Consider the following 20,908-nt stretch of genomic DNA (forward strand, 5'->3'; position numbering starts at 1 on the left):
GGGGCCCTGGCATGGATGGGGGGGGAAACAAGATGCCCAGGTCTGAACTGGTGCGCCTAAGAATGATGTTTGGTGCTGGGAAGGTCTTTGAATCCCTCAAAGGAAAACCTAGACGACTGTCACTTCTTACAATGGATAATTTCAGGTAAAGAGGCAATAAAGCTGCATTTGAATGCAGAGCACACTTGTCTGGGGAAGGTCAGAGAAGCCCTGGCTTACCTCGCTCTCCCACTCCTGAAGCTTAGTGACCTTGGGCAAGTCATGGACCGTCTCCATGCCCAGGCTTTCTCCCTGGTGAAATGGGGGTACGAACAGGATCCACCTCACCAGGTCATACTGAAGATTAAATGCATTATACAGGCAAAGCACATGCAATGGTCTCTGGCTGAAAGCTGCTGGTTTGAGCTGTTGTTGCTACTGCAAGTCTTACCACCGCGCAAAACCATTCAGAGGAAGGACAATCATTCGGCTGCCAAGGATCTTGTCTAAAGGGGAAGGTGTCAACCCCCGGCTCTTCCTCACCAGCTCCTCCCAGGGTTTCCTGGGACACTGACTTCCTGGGCAGCTGCCCAAACCAGGAAACATGGAATCTACCTCCTAAACATTTTAGGATCTGGCCCTGCTCTTCGCTCTCTATGGCAGTGCACTGAGCTGAGCTGAGGGGCTCCCAGTCTCTCTCAGCAGGCTCTTCCTGTCCCTAGATTCCCACTTTGGACCATTCTTTACAGCAGCAGCCAAAGGGATTTTTCTACTGGGCACATCTGAGCCTCTGAGAGCCTCCTGTGGTTCTCATGTATTTGCCAGAACATGCCAGAATGAACTTGGCTTTGCACATACAGACATTCCTCTGCCTGGAATGCCCTACCCCACACTTTGTCCACCTGGTGAACTCCTGCTTATCCTTCAATACCTAGTGTTGACATGCCTCCTTTTGAAGGCTTCCAGACCACCCTTCCTCCCCAACAAGTCAGAGACAACATGCCTGGTCTTTTATACGGCCATCTATGTTATGTAGATTCCTCCTAGTTTATACAGTCATTAGTATGATGCAAACTCCTTTGGACCTGTCTCTACCATCACCCCTAATCCAGGGTCTGGCTCATGGCAGTTTTAGTTGAGCCAATGTAGATTTGTCATTAGTCAAAGACTCCATGGGCTATAGATGTGACTGTACCAGGGCCAGGCTGTATGGCCTTAGACATGCCCTTCCCTCTCTGGGTGGAAGTTTTAGCATCTCTATAAAGAGGAAGCTGCCAGGGTCTCTTAGCTGTTCTGAGTTTCTGGCCTATCTGCCCGTTCCAGGGGTGAATAACAAAGTTTGGGGCATCTCAGTGCCTCACAGACTACCTGCCTCCCTGCTCAGCTGTGCCCATGGGAACCAGCAGCTTTGTCCCCTTGGAATCAGGTGACTCGTATTCTTGAGAAACAGAGAGAGGTTTGCAGAACCTAATATTTCTTTCTTTTCCCCAAAGAAATGGAGAAACCTCATTAAGCCAAGACAAGAGAACTGGGTCACGCCCCAATGATGCCATGCAGGGGCTGCCACTTGGCTCTGTGAGTGACAGGCTATTCAGTCTCAGATATAAGACATAATCTGCTCCCTGCACCAGCCTGATCACTTTATTAGCACAAAAGATAAATTTAAACCTCAGATTTAATGGCAAAAAGAAGTAAGTCCACACTCTCCTCCTAATTAAACCAAGAGAAGCCAGCTAGATCCAAGGACATCCAGCCCACTCAATTAATTAACATTTATTACAATCAGAAAACAATCTAATTCAATTAAAATGTTTCCACAAAAGTAGTTTAATGACTTTCCTCAAAATAAAGTACATTCGACCGGAGCATTTATTATGCCAAGGCCCAGTGCTGTGGGGGGAGCTGAAATGACAGCCCCGACCTGGCTCTGTGGAAAGGTGAGGGCAAGGTGGGTGGGAGGGGGAGGGTCTGAACCGAGCCCCTCCTCAAGGGAGGCAGGATGCTTCTGGACCATGACCCTTTAGTGAACAAGCAGGCCCAGAGCCAGAGGGGCCACCCACGGCTACCGTCATCCTCACCCCTACTTCCTATTTCAGCCCCCTTCCCTCTGGCCAGCTCATCTCTGTGCCTGGCATTTCCCCCCATTATAGGATCAAACTTGGATTCAGGGGCCTGGGCCTCTTGCTGCCTCTGATGTGCTGTGTCACCTCGGGCAGGTAGGAATTGTTCAGAGAAAGGACTGTTAGCAGGGCTTTCTGAAATTTAGCCAGGAGATATTTGGAAAGCTGGGGAAACTGCAGTTTGAAAGCTGCAAGTAGTTTACTGATTCTCATGAGGCAGAGATTTGAATTCACAGTGCCTTTGTTCAACAGAAACCCCTAGATGGGTCCTTAGTTATAAAAGCAGAAAGCCAATACTCACTCAGTTTGTCCTTTTGAGCTAACATCATTTGAGCATGTACTATAGCCAGGCAGTGGGCTAAACACATCTGTCAGACTACATCCTTTAATCTCCACAATGGCCCTGTCCCTTAGGGCTCCCCATTAAAACCAGGGCTCTGAGGCCTAAGGTTAGCTAGAGGTGAACCCTGGAACCAAGCCTGGGCGGCTGGGCTGGGGCCAGAGAGGTCCCCGGTAAGCTCAGAATAACGTGGGACCCTGGGGAAAGGAGGGGTCTCTTTCATTGGACTTGGGTGGGGCCCCAGAGCATGTCTTTTTGAAAAGGCCCTGGAGACTCTGGTGCTCGGATCTTGGAGATCTGAAATCTCTACATCCACACCTTGCTCATCTGTGGCCTTAGAAAAAGGACAGGATGCATTAAGCCCCTTTCCATCCAATTCAACTGCACCTACATTGTCTGAAACTTATACATGGCACCAGCATTGAGTATGAGCTCTTTAAAAAGAGCTTTGTAATGTGATAGGCAGAAAATGGGAGGGCGACTAGTAGATCCTAATTAAAAAAGAAAAAGGCCGAGGAAACACACTTGTAGGCTATGGAGCAAACTCTAGTGACGTCACTTCTGGATGGTGACCTAGTGGGTCAATTTTATTTTCCAGACTTTTCTACTGTAAACATATGTCACTTTTATAATCAGAAGAAGCTATTAAAATGGTTTTTAGGTATCCCCTCTTAGTTTTTCATTTCTTTTATTTCTAGAAAGGTTAAACATTTGGGTTCTTCTGTGATTGTCTGTTCTCATCTCTCTATTGGCATTTTATGTTCTTAATGATTTGGATAAGCTCTTTATAACTCAGGATTTTAACCCTATGTCTGTTATGTTTGTTGAAATGGTTTTCCTAGCTGGTTATTTACTTTTCAATTTTGTTTCTAATGTTTTCACTGGACAAAGGTTTATCATCTTTATGTAGCCAAACCTACTGATCTTTCCCTTTCAGAGCGCTTCTATTGCTTTTTAAGTTAGAAAGTCCTTTATCAACAAGAGATAAAACAGGTATTGACTTAGCTTTCTCTCTAGTTCATAGGATTTCTTTTCTTTTCTTTTTTTTCTTTGTGGTATCTAGCTCTTTCTTTGATCTGTTTGGATTTATTGGGGTTTACAGTGTGCAGATTAATTCTTTTCCAAATAGCTAACTGATTGCACCAGCATATCTTATTGGATAACTTTCTTTTCCTCCTATATAGGAATGTCTTACTTATTCTATATTACATTTTTAGAATAAGTTTTTATTTAATTAATTTATTTATTTTTAAAGAAGTTTGGCTTTGATTTATTTTATTTTTGCTTTTTAGGGCTGCACCAGTGGCATCTGGAAATTCCCAGGCTAAGGGTTGAATTGGAGCTGCAGCTGCAGGCCTACAACTGCCTCAGCAATGCCAGATCTGAGCTGTGTCTGTGACCTACACCACAGCTCATGGTAATGCTGGATCCCTAATCCACTGAGAGAGGTCAGGGCTCCAACCTGCATCCTCATGGGTACTAGTCAGGTTTGTTACCACGGAGCCACAACAGGAACTCCAAGCATTGTTTTTAGGTTACCTATTCTGTTACACTGCCCTGTTTTGTTTTTTTTTTCCTTGTATCTGTATCACACTGTTTTATCCATCATAGCTTTTTCATATGCTTAAGTAGCCTCTCAATTTCAACAATACTGGGGTTTCTTTCACCTATTCATTTTTCAAGTGACTCTGAAAAATGAATTGCGATTTAAAATTGCGATTTAAAATTCAAATATCACCGAAACATTTGAGAAGACAACATAGTCTTTCTAACCGCCCTGAGGGCTCGTCTCTCTATCTATGCATCTTTTATAGTTTGTGGGAGTGTTTCATAGTTTCTCATATGCATTGTTTAGCTGTCTCTAAAATTATGTGACTGGATGCCTAGAGAAGTAGAAACAATAAGGCAAAAAATAAATTTGCATACATGTCTATTACATAATACCACCTTTTTTTTTTTTAGTGAGAGAAGCTACCTTTTGACGCGTGCTATGACCATGGTGGCTATGGGGTCACCCTTTAAGTGAGTCAAGTGAGGAAAATAATTTGCCTTGTTATTGTACACATTGTGCAGGTGTATGTGCATGTTTTGTACATATTTACACAAAGATGGGGTAGGGGTTGAGCCCTCTACAATCTAGATTATCATGATAGGCGGGAATGGAGTGAGCGGAGGAATGGAAGGCAGATAGATGTTAACTGCCACCCCTCCCCCACCCCCATACACACAAAAAAAGAAAAAAAAAAAGAAAGTTGCTGAAGTCGGCAGTTACCTCTATGGTGGCTGTTGGTCACTCAGTTGCCTTTTTAGTTCCAGAAGCAGTCCTAGGAGGCCCATGGAGGCACCTGTCAGGAGGGTGGGGCTGGGGCTCACTACTGCAGCACATTCCACTCCTCTCCACCTATGAGGGCGTAGGGGAGGCAAGGCTGCTCTGGGCCCTCTTGGGCAGGGAGCTCCGAGGGTGGCCAGTGCCTCCTTCGCCTCAGCCAACATCCTGTTCCTGGCCAGCCCCTCGCCCCTTATGGAGATCTGACTGCTCAGCCTGGCGGGTCCCTCTGGATTCCGTCCCTTCTCCACCCCCACTCTGCCTGTTTCAGGAAGCCTTCCTAGGCTGTCTCGGTCTGTCACAATTGGCATGAATGTGGGCAGAACCCAGACCTATCCTTTGGTACAGAAACAGGCTAGCAGACTTGTGACGTGATGGGGAAGAGACCCAGCTTGCATGTGCGCCAGGCTGGGCTTGAATCCCAGCCCTGCTACTTACCGGCTGGGCAGCCCTGGACAAGTTTCCTACCCTCTCTGAGTTTCAATTTTCTCATGGTAGAGTGGAAGTCAGAGGGCTGGAGTGAGGATTAGATGTGGGGAGGCCCAGTTCTGTCCTTGTATCCCCTGCTAGTCGGGGTTAGATGCTGAGGAGATAGATGAGGGAGCAGACAGAGCAGCCCCAGCCTAGGGCTCCCCCAGGCACTCACGGGAGGGAAGGAGGCAGGATACATGCACCTGGCAGAGCCTGGGTGAGGGAACATCTCCAGCTGGAGTCACCCCCAAAGCTGCCTGAATGGGGCCCTGAAGAAAGGGGAGAAAAAGGACAGGAACATTGTGGGCAGGGAAATCTCCAAGAATGGGACAGCAGCCGGGAGGCCTGCCTGGCAGATTGGGGGCTGGCTGGGGTCTGGTCAGTGACAAGCCTGACCAGGTGGCAGGACCTGGGCTCTGCAGATGGGATTTCTCTGTGCACCGGGAAGTCACTGACAATTCTGGGGCAACAGCAGGCAGGGTGGGGGAGAAAGGCCATGAGCTCTGGGAACTGGGAGGAGGCGCTGGACCATCTGAGGACAGATCTTAGCTCCCTCACCAGGGATTTGGGGTAAACAAAACCTCTCTGGCTTGTCTTTTTATGGATAAAATAGGGGTAATTCTAGAACCCTCCTCATAGGGTTGTGAAAATAAAATCAAGCTGGTTCAGCACCAAGGAGCTCTCCCTTGCTCCCCTTTGAGATCTTACAATCCTCCTGGTGTCCTGGCTGCTTACAGGGCAGAGGAAAGAGCACTGACCAGAAGGCGTGCGGATCTGGGTTTAAGGCCTGCCTCTGGTTAGTTGAATAGAGATGGGCAGCCTGGAGCCTTCTCCATGGATGGTTGTGAGGATGAAGGGTAGTCTCACCTCTGCTACTGTTAACACCCCCACCTCCCACCGGCCGCAGCCTGGGGCTTCTCTGAGGCAGCTTGAGCAGTGCCCGAGCCAGCTGCATAGTGTGAGGCAAAGGCCGGCTGCCCAGCCCTGGAGCAGGCCCAGCGTCAGGAGGCTGAGGAGGACGAACCTGAACTGCTCAGAGCCTGAGGGAGGGAGGCCTGTAGAGCCCTCAGCTTGGGGGCATGAGTGGCCTGGGCCTGGAAGGCTGTGGCAGCGTGGGTAGGATGGTTTCAGATGTGCCCCTGGCAGCATGGAGCAGGCGGGAGAGGTGCTTAGGGGGAGAGGACGGGCCAACGATGAAGCGCAGGCTTGCAGGGTTTTCACTCTGCCTGACCTCCAACCCTGGTTCCAGGACTCCAGCTTGGGGAGTGGTGGGTGGTGCTGATAGCCGCACAGAGCAGAGAGCTCTGCTCCCACTTGGCAGAGATGCAAAGCCCTCTACTCCTGAGGCCCCAGGCCCCATTCATCATGCACATTCCCCAGAAGCCCAGGCGCCCCACTTGCACTCTCAAACGAAGACCGAAGACCGCTGCCAGTGCAGCTCCGCCTTCTGGTTGCTTTCACGCACCTTCCAGAGGGTGAGGGAAGAGTTAGTTGGGATATGTGTGTGAGAAGAGAGTTATCTAAAAATCACCAGGAGGTCAGGGGTTGCACACAGGCAGCCTGTTTTCACTCAGAGGTTTGAAAATTTGTGAGAACTGGACCTTGGCAACGGATTCCTTCCTGCCACCTTCCCCCCACTCCCTACTGTGTGAAATCCAATTTTTAAGTTTCAGCTGTTAATTACCTTGAGCTGCTCCTCCTGGCAACTTGTGATCCGTCACCCGCAGTTCTCTGCTCCTGAGGCACTAACGAAATTCCTTCCCTCGTAGAGCGCAGGCCCCCTTAAAAGGAAGCATAATTTACTGGGCCTTGGAGAGCAGGCAAAGAGCTCCCAGAGCAGAGGGCACACGCTCAGTGCCAGGAACCGGACAGCTTCTCGTGATGGTTAATGCCAGGTGGGAAAGAAATCAAGATTCTTTGTGGCCTGGGTTGAAAGAAGTCAGTTTACAGGCCTGTGGGAGCCAAAGGCGCTATTCAGATGTCAGTGGCGCCTCACCTCTGGACAAGCCCACATCAAAGGGAAGAGTGGTCTTCCTGAGGACCTGCTAATGGAATTGCAAGGGATGGATCCCATGCTGGGCGAGGTGATGGGGGGAAACAAGGTCTCTCTCCAGTTATACCAAAGGACAGAGTGATCCCACTGGTGGCCTTGCTCTATCTCACTTGGAGTCTGGCTTGGGCAACCCTGAACTGGTCCCACCACCCAGGCCTGTATCTTCAGGGGCCTCAGTTGCCACTCAGACCAGCAGAGCATTAGACCTTGACCTAAACCTAGTGTGCTCCGTCTCCGTGATGTTGAGACCTCTCCGTCCCAGCTGTTTGTTTCTGTCTTTGGTTCTCTCCCTCCAGAAGCCCGTGTGCTGCACTCACAGCTAGGGAGGCTAATGCCCTGACCCCTCTCCAGCAAGCAAGCTGAGGCTGGAGCAGGCAGAAGCCATGTCCCTCGGGACTTTTTCTTGGCTTTGCTGCTGACCCCTCAAGGCCCAGGAAACAGAGAGAGCTCTGAGGCCCACACCAATGTGGGTTCTGCCTTCTCAGCAGCATAAAAGTCTGGCAATCACTTTTCTGGAATATCCCTTAAATACCATGTCTGCAAATTCCAGAGCGCTTGCTAGTGGAGAGAAGCAGAAACAGTGGGCTGGAGACAGTATCCATGGTAAGGGGTTTAGAGCTCTAAAATCTGGTCTAAATTTAGAGTCTACATGTCTGCACTTTCATCCATCCTACTCTAATAATGTGGCAGCTGTCACTGCCACTGCCCACTGCTGACTCGTCCTGCCTGAGCCTGGTGGCCTCCTCTCTCTACTGAAATGTCTGCACATTAGCTTGTCTGCCTTTGTCAGGACACTGTGTGTGACCATATGCCTTAAGAAACAAGCCAAAGATATGAACTGTGTGGCAGACGATGCTGTACAAAGCCCTGTCCTGCTCATACTGTCCGCAGAGCTCTGAGATCTGAGGCTTAGTTACAGCCAGCTAACCACACCTCCAGCATACAATACAAAGCCAGGAAGTCTGCATGGTGGCTGGTCACCAGGGGGCAAGCTCACACAGCAAACCCACAGCCTTGCTGGCTCTGGGGTAAGGCTCAAGGCCTTTGCCACTCCTTCCATGCCCAGTCTTCTCGGTCTAGGGAGGGAATGAAGAAAAAATACAGCCCAGCTCAGCAGGGAGGAGCATCCAAGAGCGCATGCATCCTAGAGGTCAAGATATAACCATGTCTCCAACCACTACCCACCCCACCTCCGGCAGGTCTGTGTGGGAGAGCTGCTGAAAGGACAAGCGCTTGTCCAGGTTTTAGTGTATATGAAAATGAATTTATTTACACAGTAACATGATGCCACAGAGAACACAGCAAAGTACCACAGCAAACCAAAGGGTGGTGCCACCTGGTGACAGAGGGGACCTTTCATTGGTAGATTTATAAAACGCTAAAATATGTAAGAAGAGAGGTGAGCAAAAGAAACAAGAGTTTCAAAAAGAGAGTATGGGCAGAACCATGGGGAATGAAAGAGAGTGTGGAATGAGGACTGCCACGCGTCAAATCACAGAAGGACAACATCTTGCTTCTGCCCTCATCTCACGCCAAAATGCCCGGCATGTCATCAACAGAATATCCCATCCCAGTGTGTTCACCCTCAACACCCTTTAAAACTGGTACGGGAACGGATAACCAAGTAGTATTTGGAGAAAGTTTCCTGAAGCCGTGTGGTTTATCTTTCAAAGATGCTACCCTGAAGCCATTAGGGCTGGTTCGACATTCAAGTTATCATGAGCGCAGACACACACACATACTTTCCACACACTATACGGGCAAAGTGGATTTCCCATACTATAAGATTTGTAGCAAAATATATGACTCTGTACTTCTGCTAGGTTAAAAAATGTCCGACCTCTTTTGATTCCCTGAAACTTTCTTGATTTTTAAAAAAAAACAAAACCAAACCATGGAGGCGAGTGGATGGGTAAAGGTAAGAAGCTAGATCAATGAGGAGGCTCTCTGGAGTGGGAAATGTGACGGACATCCAGGATGCGAGCCCCTGCGGCCTACCCTGGTGGGGAAAGTTGCTAGCAGTGGCTGATGCAAAAACCTACTCTAATTTCACACAGCTGCAGAGAGGGGGTGTTTAACAGCTGTATAGCACCTTGTACATTCTGGGCACTTATAAATATTAAAATATGGTGATGATGAGTGGTAAACACCTGGGTAGGAAGGTTTATAAAAACTATTACAATTTGTTAAGAAATTTCCCAAGTGTTTTTTAAATAAACCTATTGAAACTACCACATCTCTTTAAAAAAAAAAAAAAAACTCCTCAGCTCTTAATGACATAGATATGATTTCCCAAGCTGAAGCCCAGGCAACAGTCACAATCACACCAAGGAGGGAGGAAATAGTTCCTCCTCCTTAAATACTGGGGAACTCTATAATCTGCCCAAGGTTTTCTTCTTCTTCTTCTTTGTCTTCATCATCATCATCTTTTCCCCCCCAATACACATAATGGACTTGTTTTTTCAAAAAACAGGTGCTTTTTGGAGACTGGAGTACTTCATCAGCTGAATACCTGGATGTGGAATGCATGTGAATGCTCCTCCCTTGGCATCTCTCGTAACTCAACCTCATCACCTTAGAATCATGAAGACAAAAAGGCTTGATTTCTTTGGTATATCTCTATCTAGGATCTTGCATTACACATCTTGTGGCGGCCCCTGTGGCATCTTTTTTGGTCCATGGAATCCTCACTTTTGGTGCTGCTGTCAGCACACACAGCTGGGCTGCAGTGCACACTTCAGCAAGGGTGGCGCTTGGATTTGTCTCGGCACAGCACTTTGGGCCTTTGAGAATATGAGCTTCAATGAGGTAAAACTAACGACCCGGTTTCGTGGGCAGTCATCCTGTTCACTCATTAGTCTGAACCAAAATTTTTATTCGTTATCAACTAGTGGGGGGAATAAAAGCATGTCAGAGCTGGCCCAGAGAATCAAGTTCCTCTCCCCACTCCAAGTATCCTAAGTGCAGTAGCCTAAGTCCACCCCAATTTCCAGAACCAGCCTGTATTTTTTTTTTTTCCAGATCCCTGCTGTTAACATCTAGGGGACAATCCTAGTTGCAGATTATCAGCAAAACAAGTCAGGCTACTTCCCAGCACCAAAGTATTCTTAACTCAAATTTGGGAAGCCGAGTGCATCCTTTGATGCCTTACTTGTTTAGTAGTCCCCAAAGAGCTTTCACTCAAATTTTACAATGCTAGAAAGCTTTAAAATACAATTTTAGGCAGTCAAACCCTAGAAATATCATTAATATTTCTAGAGGTTCAGATCTCTTGGCTTAAGTTTTCCACTTTCACAAACTTACTCTGAGTGTGGAAGCCTAACTGGCCCCCACTGACAATGAAAGGCTACACAGTCTCAAAATCCTAACAAACAGGTTTTACTTTAACCCTCTCAACATCAGCAGGTTAAGGAGTGTGGGTGCTTGTGCCCCCCCCCACATACTTCAGCCGGTTTATCTTCTCAGGGCAAAACTTGAAACCCACGCCACATTCTTAGCTTCTGATTTTAACTTAGCCTAGGGGTTGGTGGACCTGCAGGAGTCTTTTGTTGTTGATTCCACAGGTTTCAACTGCTCTTTTCCCCATCCTGTTGTTATTGTTGATGAACTGGCTTTTGCACATCACGCTAGCGTGCATGTACCAACGGGGCTTTCCTCAGGCTGGCAAGGGAGACTTCTCAGCCCTGGTCTTCCCTGTGGAACGTCTAATTCTCTTCCTCCCCACACGAGGTTATCATGCTGACAAGGCACTCTGCTATACATTCAGACTTGGTGGTGGCTACTCTAGCCACTGTCCTGTATCTCTGGTACCCAAATGCATACGAGAGGCTATTCTTGCTCATACGGCTGAAGGAAAAGTTCCAAAAGTGGCTTAATTGTTCAAATTCTCAATATAAATGGAAGAATCTATAGTAAAGACGTCAGTGAAAGAGAAAAATCCATTCAGTACTGAAGACAATAACTTGATGTTCTTTGAGAAAATTTAAAGTGCTATGCTAGTCACAATTCAAAAACCTCATATATATATATACACATACATATTTGTACATAAATATGTTATGTATGTCTGTGTCTGAGGGTAGGCTTTCTTTCCAGTTGATGAGTAAATTCAAAGTTCCACTATAATTAAAATAGAAATGTAAAATGTTTGTGATAATATTAGACTGAATTTCATTATTTTGGAAAAATATTCTGAGGACCATCTGATGTAATATTTCTTGCCTAGAAAAATGGTTACCTTGTCTATTCTGCTCTAACCTGTAACATCTTCTTCCCTCCCCGCTTTACCTTCCTTGGCCTCCCTCAGAGAACTATTAATCCAGCCACTCAGTCTCGGGGAAGGCTGTGTTCTTCGTCTCACTAGCTGGCATTCACCTGTTGCCCTTAACGAATCTGAATATAAAAACAGTACTAAGCACGTCTGATGTGAAGAGGTGCTTGGTTTGCCAGTGCTATAAGATCATGGTTGAGGAGGGTGTCCATGCTTATAATACCATAGAGTTAAAATGAAGAAGGCTGGATCCAAGTCAAAACAGACACAGGAAAAAAAGGGGTGGGGGTAGGGGGAAGAAGATACCAAGAGAACAAATAGAGGGACTGGGAAACATTCTTCATTAAATATGAAACCTCATTAAATAGTCAACATTCAAATTTACATGGGAAGGCACCACAAGAGTGACATTGAGAAAGTGTCTCAATATGCAAACCATGGAGGCGGGTCGGGGGGTGGGGGACTGCTAAGGGAACATGCTGGATGACAGGGTCAGTGGTCTGTGTGCTGCCACTTCAGTGTATAATTAGGCAGGGAGTTATGTGCACATGGGCTATGCTAAGGTGAACCAAGAGGCAAGGAGCAGCCATGTCACAGGACACCGAGAGAGAGTGGACTGCTGGCCTGCAGCGGCACGCCCACCCTGTGGCCATTCCTAGGGGCAGAGCCTTGCACCCAGGCGAGAGGAGGCAAGACTCTTTGTGGGCCAATCGGCTCTCTTCCCTGGAAGTCCTGTACTGCTGGCCTGGAGGACAGGGACATCCTCCACATGGAGCCTCGTATGTTCCATTCTCTTGAAAAAAATAAAAAAAGAAACAAAGAAGAGCACAATAAAATACATTCTCCTTTCCTGATCCTCTTTGATATAGGTGAATCACATGAAAGGCTGTTAATGTTAAACATTTAGAAATTTCCAAAAGGCCACTAACGTGCTATCTAAGTAATACTGCACAACCAGTCTTGGCTTTAATAAACTCTACACCAGTAGATGAGGGGCCCAGGGCTGTCTCACCATTGAGGTGCAGAGATAGACCGTGTCTATCAACCCTGCCACAGGTTGCTCCCCCAGAGGCCTGGCCTCACTTCCAGCATGCATGTGCACACACGGGCACACACGTGTACACACACTCACACTGTCCGAGTGACTCTTGGGATTTCAAGGTTGAAGTAAACAGATACTCACAGTTTTGAATCACTCTCTCTCTCTCTCTCTCTCTCTCTCTCGCTCTCTCTCTCTCTCTCTCACACACACACACACACACATACACACACACACATTCGGTGGAAGGAACACTCTCGTCTCCCAGCGCAAATATGTGCCAAGGGAAGAAGGGGAGGGTTTCTGTGGATATTGCTTCAGGTGAAGTTGCAACATAAACATTGTATATACAGCTAAAAAATACATACAAAAATTGCACATATATCCATACGAGAGGAGCACAGACCCCACGTACAGTGAACAGCTCTCAGCCACCCACCTTGGCAATCAAAACTCCCTGTGAACTGTCCTCCAGAGCCATTTCAGAGTCATCAGGACCAATGTGCCCGTGCAACGGCGAGGCAGTCTCTCTAGGAAAGGTCAGCACTGTGAGGAGGAGCTCAGCAGTCTGATCAGTGGCCTCCTCCCCGCTCCCCTGCCTTCTGGCCATCCTAACAGTCAGCCGCGTCATGCCCTCTAAGGAGATATTAGGGCTCAACTGACAGCCTTTTCATTCAGGGCTGTGGTCTACAGCATTTGGTAGACGAGTTAACACCGGCTACTGATAGATGGAAACTGGCCAATTACTGCTTAGGGGGAAACTGTGATCTGGGCACCGCCAGCCCAGGCTGCTGATGCTGACAGCTCTGACAGTAACCAAAGAACGGTACTTTCAACTCTGTTCCCCGATAGCCCCTAGAGAATTGCACATGCAGGAAAATCATCTCCTTTTGTCCTGCCAGCTATTTATAAGATTTGAGCTGCACTCCACTCTGATGAGGCACTGGTGATACCACCTTGGGTCAGCTCTGTAATGGGCCACAAGTGGCCGATAAACCCAAACTTCATGGCAAGTATGGACAGAGTAGAGGTGAAGGGGAATCAGGCAGTGGCAGCAGAGGGGAGACTTTTAGGGCCATCCTCCATGCAGTGCACACACTTATGGATGACAGAAATGAAAATGGGCTTGTGACCCAAGGGATGGGATCCCTCCTTGTCTTTCTACTCGTCTGCTGCAACAAAGGGCATAGTCCCCGGAACCCAAACTGGGCTGATCCTAAGGATGGCAGTTCTGTCTGGTAAGAGAGTCAGTTACTGATCCTTTAAAGGAAGAAGATCTGTCATGAGAGCTTAGTGGATGATAATAAGAACTGGTTAAATCTGTCTATTGCTAGTGAGAATAAACACACGGTGTTAAAAAGACAGGTGATATTCAAAAGTATGGAGGAACCGGATCCAGCTCACTGAGTTCATACTAAAGGAGCTGTCCCTTCAAGGATGTGTCTTCATTTTTTTCCTGCATTTTGGGACAGTTACGGCGGAAGGTACGCCAATGCAAGGCAGCTGCTCATGGGTGCAGTTGACTTTCCACAAAGTAAAGATGGACTCGGCGTCTCGTTGGATTTGGAGCTGAGGATTCCCTTTCTGAGTGGACTCATTTGTTCACAGATGGGGATGGAAGGCTTATCTTTCTTCTTGCTTTGAATTCTGTGTGAGTACCAAGAAGGGGGAGTGTGTGGGCGACTTGAAGAAGGTAACGATGAAGTAAAAGCAGTAACTGGGATATGTTAACGGGGCTGCAGGATTTTCACAATACAGCTGAGGGAGTCTGGAGTAGCAAAAGCCAAATACTGAGCACAAAGCCAGTCCTCAAGGCTGACTCCCCCCTCCCTGTCCAGGGACTTCTCAGCAAACTTGATCATGAGCAGTGTTCGCTTGATGTCTAGCCAGTTTTGGAGCAGGGCGTTCCTCTGCACTGGGCTGGGGGAGGCGGTGAAAGTCTGGAAGAGATCCTCCCGGGGGCCCCAGAGCAGACACTGCAGGATGCCCTTGGCATCTGAAATGAGGATCCGCTCAGAAGGGTTGGGGTTCAGGAGGCAGCTGGCCAGCTGCTGCAGGCCCCGGGAATAGGGGGAGCGGAGTGGGATGCGAGGCAGGTCTGCTCGAGTGTATTCCTTCTCCTTCAGCTCTGGGTTCTCATCGAAGGGATTGGGCAGGTGCAGCATCTCATAGATGAGGATGCCTGTCTGGAACTCGTCACACTTTTTATACTGGGTGGCTGTGATGATCTCTGGGGCGAGGCGGGACTGGTCCCGGAGGATCTCGGGGTCCACCAGATGGCTCTTCTGCTTGGCTTGAGAGAAGTTGCTTACTATGAGCCTTGTGGGACAGGATGAGGTGGGCCCGGGCTCCACAGGCCCAGGGCCCTGGCTGGTGCCCCCGGGTTGGTAGTGGACAAGCAGCAGGTTCTCCAGACGTAGATCGCAGTGAGTGACATGGTAGGGTTTGAGGTGCTCCAGGCCGGAGCACAGTTGTAAGAGCAACAGACACACTTGCCTCTCATACGTGTCAGGGTTCTTCCCATGCTGTGCCAGAGAGTCTCGCACAAAGTCGGCCACGGTGAGACAAGGAACCTCTCTGGTGATGACCACAACGTGGCTTCTCTGCTTCCTGCTAATGACCGCCTGGCTTTCTTTGTGGGATGACTCTGCTTCAGAGCTGGGCTCTGGGTTTTCCCCATCAGTTTCTCCTTTCACCTCTTCTGCTGCTTCCATTTCCTCCTCTTCCTCCCCTGGGGCATCAGGATCCTCCCAGGGAAGCAGACGTTTGGGAACTTCAGCCAGGAAGTGACCACAGTCCTGCTGGATGTTAAAATGGACAGCCAGACTCTGCCGGACAGCCAAGCTGTGATAATACTGCTGTGATTCTTTAGCTTTGCTCTTACAGATCTGAAAGAAGAAAGCAAAGAACACAATTTAAAATCATACTTTCAGAACCAGGCTTATGGTATGTAAAGAAGGGTTAACTGGAAGGTGACCAGTAGGAGGTTGGAGTGGATAAGCAACAGCGTTACAGTAAAGATACAGAGAGCAAGCCCTTCAGAAAGGGTCCTGTGCTGAGTGACAATAGCAATGGTTACATGCCTGGCACTTTGTATGTATTATCTCTAGTTATTACACCAACTCTTCAAGGTAGGCTGAGGACCTAAGAATTAAAAAAAAAAAAAAAAATCCAGGGCTACCGGTTTGCAAACCTAAGTTTAACACCAAAGCTTCCTCTTTCCACTATACCTTACCACCTCATCTAAAAAACTGAATAAGAAATAATCATTTTCCACCTGCTTTCTATGGAGGTTTACAGCCCAGACTTATAAAGCAGCTCAACAAATAGCTCATAAAGTAAGCCAGAATACCTTATTGTATCGCTCACTGGTCAGGAGAGTGACCTACAATTGGCCATGTAAACTGTGGGTTTTCCTAACTTTTCAATGAATGTTATCATGATGGTCATGACTCAGGCACTCATGGTTCACTGGCAGACAAGAGATGAAAAGTTTGTGAGAATCATGGGTCTGATCAAGTCAGAGCAAAAGGAATGTTTCAGTGGCAGGGGTCTGAGTTTTATGATTTCTCTTAACAGACCTCATTTAAGTCCCAGTATTCAGGCAGTAAGGCCTTTCAAAAAGAACTTAATTAAGTGGTTATGGATCATAGGAGAGTTTTTTGATCAAAAACATTAGACAAGGAATTCTTGTTGTGGCTCAGTGGTAATGATCCTGGCTGGCATACATGAGGATTCAGGTTCGATTCCTGGCCTCACTCAGTGGGTTAAGGATCCGGTGTTGCTGTGAGCTGTGGTGTAGGTCACAGACGTGGCTCAGATCCCCTGTTGCTGTGGCTGTGGTGCAGGCTGGCAGCTACAGCTCCGATTTGACCTCTAGCCTGGGAACTTCCATATGCTGCAGGTGTAGCCCTAAAAAGGACAAACAAAACAAAACAACAACAAAAAACAAACAAACAAACAAACAAAATTAGCCAAGAATTGTACATATTAAAGCAACTATTGTATTTCTAGTCCTAAAGGGTTAGAAAAGCAAAAAGTAAATAAAATGGATTATCCTCATGACATGATATGGGAAGCTGACAATGGAAGGCCAGTCTCCAACACTAGTTCATAGATTATAACAGCCTGGTCAGGACAGCTCCTCCACGACCCTGGGGACCAGGAACACATCTGCCATTTTTCCTCCCCAGCCGGAGCATGCTGCCACACCTCACAGAAACCACAGCCTTCCAGCAACAAGCGCGCTGCAGTGTTTACATTGCCATTTATTGCCGTAACACAGAAAAGCAAATTTAAAAAAGGTTTTCTAGTATTTCTACTTAAAAAGAAAAATGTACAATTTTTTTTGAGAGTGCTGATGGGTCCTCAGTTCGGAGAAGGAGTATGCTCTGATTTCCATTCAAATAGATATTTTTAAAAAAGGACCAAAGGCAAAGAAGTCTCAGGGGAGGGGAGCTTCCCTCTCTTGCTTACTGTATTTATACATATTTATTACAGTTAGAGACTTGATATGAGTGATCAATGCCCCCCTTTCCCAGAGAGAGAGAGACAGAGACAGAGAGAGAGAGAGGGGTCTGAAAACAGGTTTCAAGTCTTTTACCACATGCCTAATCAGTTAGAAACTTCTGGTCTTGAAACAGAGATATCCCCAGGCTGAGTTCAAGTTCAAACATATATCTTTCAGAAAGTATTACCTTTGGAAAGCTCTTAGAGTCTCAGCACATGCGGTATAATATATAATCCTATATGCTCATCAATCATAACATGAATTCTTTCTATACTATACTGCTGGCAATATTTCATAGTTATGTGTCATCAGGTATTTAAAAATCCTATACCAGTCATCTTTTAGTTGTTTAGGAGTTCGATCCACAATATGGCACCATTAATCCCATTTCTAGTTTTAATAATTGGTTCAAAATCACATTGCATGCTAGAAAGAAAGTTCAAAGGTCTCAACTCCTCAGTCTTTGAAAAGTCAATCAAATATCACTGGGTCTGGCTGAATGAGGCTGTTTAGTTAAACTCACGCTGTCATACTATAGAAAGAACACTCATCAAGGACTTGGGAGGCCTGGCATTTAGCCCTGCTACTAGCTGTGTAACCTTGAGCATTTCTTTTCTCTGACTCCTAGTCTCCCTACTGAAGGAGACAATATTAAGTACCGAATCCTCCTTCGCAGGACATCTGTGAGAATCAAATGAGACAAAGTATGTAGAGCATATGTGTACACTACAAAGCTGTATAAATGTAACGTTGATAATGATAACAATTGACTTCTAAATATTAAAAGCAATGCATTATAGAATTGTCATTTTTTTTTTTTTTATCAAAGAGAGGAAGACAGAAAAAATGCGTCTTTCTTTTGAGTCTGAGAACCACGTGCCCCAGCAGTGAGGCTCTCTGACCACGGGTTTGATAGACACCAGCTAAAGAGGGACCGTTAGCGCCACACCTCCAGGCCAGCTCAGTCCTGACATACAAGTCAAGATTAGCGATACAGTCTAAATCTGAGACAGGCTAACCTAAGGCGAAGAGAGAGAGAGAGAACTGTCTGGCCAAACTGTAGTTCAGTGCCAAGTTGCACTGGAAAAAAACTTGCCACCTTGTGGTTTGGCATTAGAAGCAGAGAAGATATTCTAATTGAGAGTTCTATTCTAATTGTATCTACACACACACACATTTTTATAAGCTACCCCAGAGCTTTCTGAGTAGATAAGAACATGGATACTACAACAAGAATTTATGTTTAGCTTCACAGATCAACTTGAGATAAAGGTTCAAAGTGATTTACTAAGAAGAAATGATAAATTGTTCCGTCATTTTTGATGCTCGAAAGGAAAATAGTCTGCCTAGATAGCCAAGCAGAGTAGGTGGCACTTCCTTATCACTTCATCTTACAATATGCAGACAGGCTAAAGAATAATGGGGCATTCTAGTAGTAAGGACGAAGGAGAAAGGGAGAAGACTGCAGTGTGAGAGAGGAAATCAAAAATACTAGGGCTTTTAATTGGCTCATACCCATGAAAATAATTGCAGCCAAACACAGACCTACGGAGATTTCCATAATAGGATTTCTCACATGATGAGCACCTCATAAATCTTTATTATAGAGCCTTCTATGTTGTTAATTTAGGTGGGATGTTGTATTATTCTAAGCACCACATAGTAGCCATTTTTCAAATATTAATAACTTGACTCCTTTAGTTTTTTTTAAAAAAACTCAAAATGACCTGACTTCAGATGATAAATTTCTAGTCCAAAAGTCATTTCAGAAACTAAGCCACTCTTTCCAGAACAAATGGACAAGGTTCTTCCTGCTGGTTGTTGCTTTTTCCTCATTCCCTTACCCATATTTTCTCTCCTGGAGATCAAAGTAGCTTCTTCTTGGCCTCCCATCTTCATTTATCTTTCTTGAAAGGAATTCACATTCCTGTCTTACAAAGGGTAGTTGGCTTGAACTGGAGGAATTTCAAGAAAGATTCTGCCTCCGCCCCCTCCAAGAAGAATGATTTCCACAGGACTCCCAGGCTCCACAAAAATTTTGAAATAGGAACAAAACTGGAGCTGGAATGGTCCCCTATCTTATTGTAAGAGTCCCTTTTGCAATGAGAAAAAAATTATCTCCTATTTTTTTGACTATGTATGGGAAAACCTATTTAAAATGCTGCCAATTTTGTCATACTCTGTACTGTCTGTGTTTTGTGAATGGGAAGAAAAACCCATGGAGAGTCTGAGCCACAGTGACACTAGAGGGAGCTGAAACATCAAGATCCAGGAGCTATCTGCATGGAGACTGCAGCGATAGAACAAAACCGGGCTGGTGAAGGTTGAATCTTGTAAAATACGCCATAGGTCCTCCAAATGGACAAATTCTTGCTTCATAAAGGTGGCAATTCCAAATTCATGCAAAGGGAACTCCCTGTGTGAAGGGCACAAGCAAGAAGGGCCGCCCATCCTTGGCACAGTGACCCCTGCCTGCTTTCCCACTCACAAGGCACATCTTCCAGAGCTACCTCTCCAGAGGAAACCAGAACATCAAAAAGGACAGCCAGCCAGCTAGTGGTTCCATACCCACCAATGTGGATAACACATGGTCACAAAGACAGCGGCTGGGTCCCTCTGAGTGTTTGTCTGACTTAATAAAGACGAGTAAGGCCAGAGAAGAGGAAGGAGAAATACTGATTCCTATCAACTGATCAAACAAGTATCCGAGGGCTCCTCAGCACTTCCTATCTGTAGGACATGGCATCCCGAAGCAATCGGCCAGAGGTCCCAAATACTGTGAGGCAAGGGCTCTTTAATCACTGATAAATCATCTGTTGGAAAATGCTTCCACAATCAGGGCCAAATTACCCTCTCCTGAGTCCTTCGTAGAGCCCAGGTCAAAGTATACATCACTTAGACAAGCCTGATCTCAGTGGGGAAACAGAGCTGACAATGGTTCCTCACACACAACCTGAGAAGTTGAATTCCAAACATTCATTTCAGTGCAGGGGCTCATTTTCTGTGTTGCTCATGGCAACTACTCTGCATACCTTTGAGGCAAATTTGCCACCATAAAGCATTTATGTTTGTTCTAATAATCTCAACCTAGATAGCTAACTTTTAAAAAGTAGACTGTGGGGGGCTTTGACTGTAAAGCCTCATCAAAAGCAGATGGGAAGGAGAAGACGGTGTTATGGGTCTACTACTACTGACCCTTTCGGAATGCCCACGATGCCCAGGACCTGTACAGAGGGTGTACATCTTGCTGCCCCTTCAGTACTGGGGGGTGGAACAGACATTCAGCCTAAGGCAACGAAGTGGTGGTGGTGGGGGAAAGAAGGTGGACATTTGGCTAAACAGCATGGCATGGCTATGGAATAAATCAGCTGCTGAATGGGGAGGGATAGTATCCATTTCTACTTACTTGACCCTTCCTTCCAAAGGCTCCTTGAAATGCTGGTGTTTGGGGTGGGTAGGGGTGGAGGGATGGGTTTCTGCTCTCTCCTTTTCTCACTGATACATTCTCTTCAGTAAACTCATGGTTCCAACCACTATGATACATTTCTGCTTCCACATCTACATTTGTAACCCAATCTGTCTCTGAGCTTTAGACTTATCTATTCAGTGGCCTACCTGACTTCCCTCCATGCATGTCCCATCCTCTACGTAGATGCCTTAAACTCAACATAACTGGACCTGAACCTTTTCTCGCCAAATTCCCTGTTCTTCCAGTATACTCTCTCTTGGTGAATGACTCTGTTATCTGTCCCAACATCTGGCTGAGAAATCAGGTTCACTCTGGATTTTCCCTTCATCTT

The 20,908-nt window shown here is 46.5% G+C and overlaps 1 protein-coding gene across 3 annotated transcripts in view; it reads right to left on the minus strand.

The window, feature by feature from the left end:
• Window positions 1–8,531: 8,531 nt before the first annotated feature.
• The window catches only part of PEAK1 (pseudopodium enriched atypical kinase 1), a 143,596-nt gene continuing 131,219 nt past the window's right edge, over window positions 8,532–20,908 (minus strand). For all 3 annotated transcript variants that reach the window (XM_047795328.1, XM_047795327.1, XM_047795329.1), the window contains one exon: window positions 8,532–15,486. In XM_047795328.1, coding sequence (XP_047651284.1) covers window positions 14,326–15,486 — 1,161 coding nt within the window. In that variant the 3' untranslated portion in view covers window positions 8,532–14,325. The remainder of the gene's footprint in view (window positions 15,487–20,908) is intronic.

The sequence above is a fragment of the Phacochoerus africanus genome, chromosome 9 (genome assembly GCF_016906955.1).
Source record: "Phacochoerus africanus isolate WHEZ1 chromosome 9, ROS_Pafr_v1, whole genome shotgun sequence".
Taxonomy (NCBI): domain Eukaryota; kingdom Metazoa; phylum Chordata; class Mammalia; order Artiodactyla; family Suidae; genus Phacochoerus; species Phacochoerus africanus.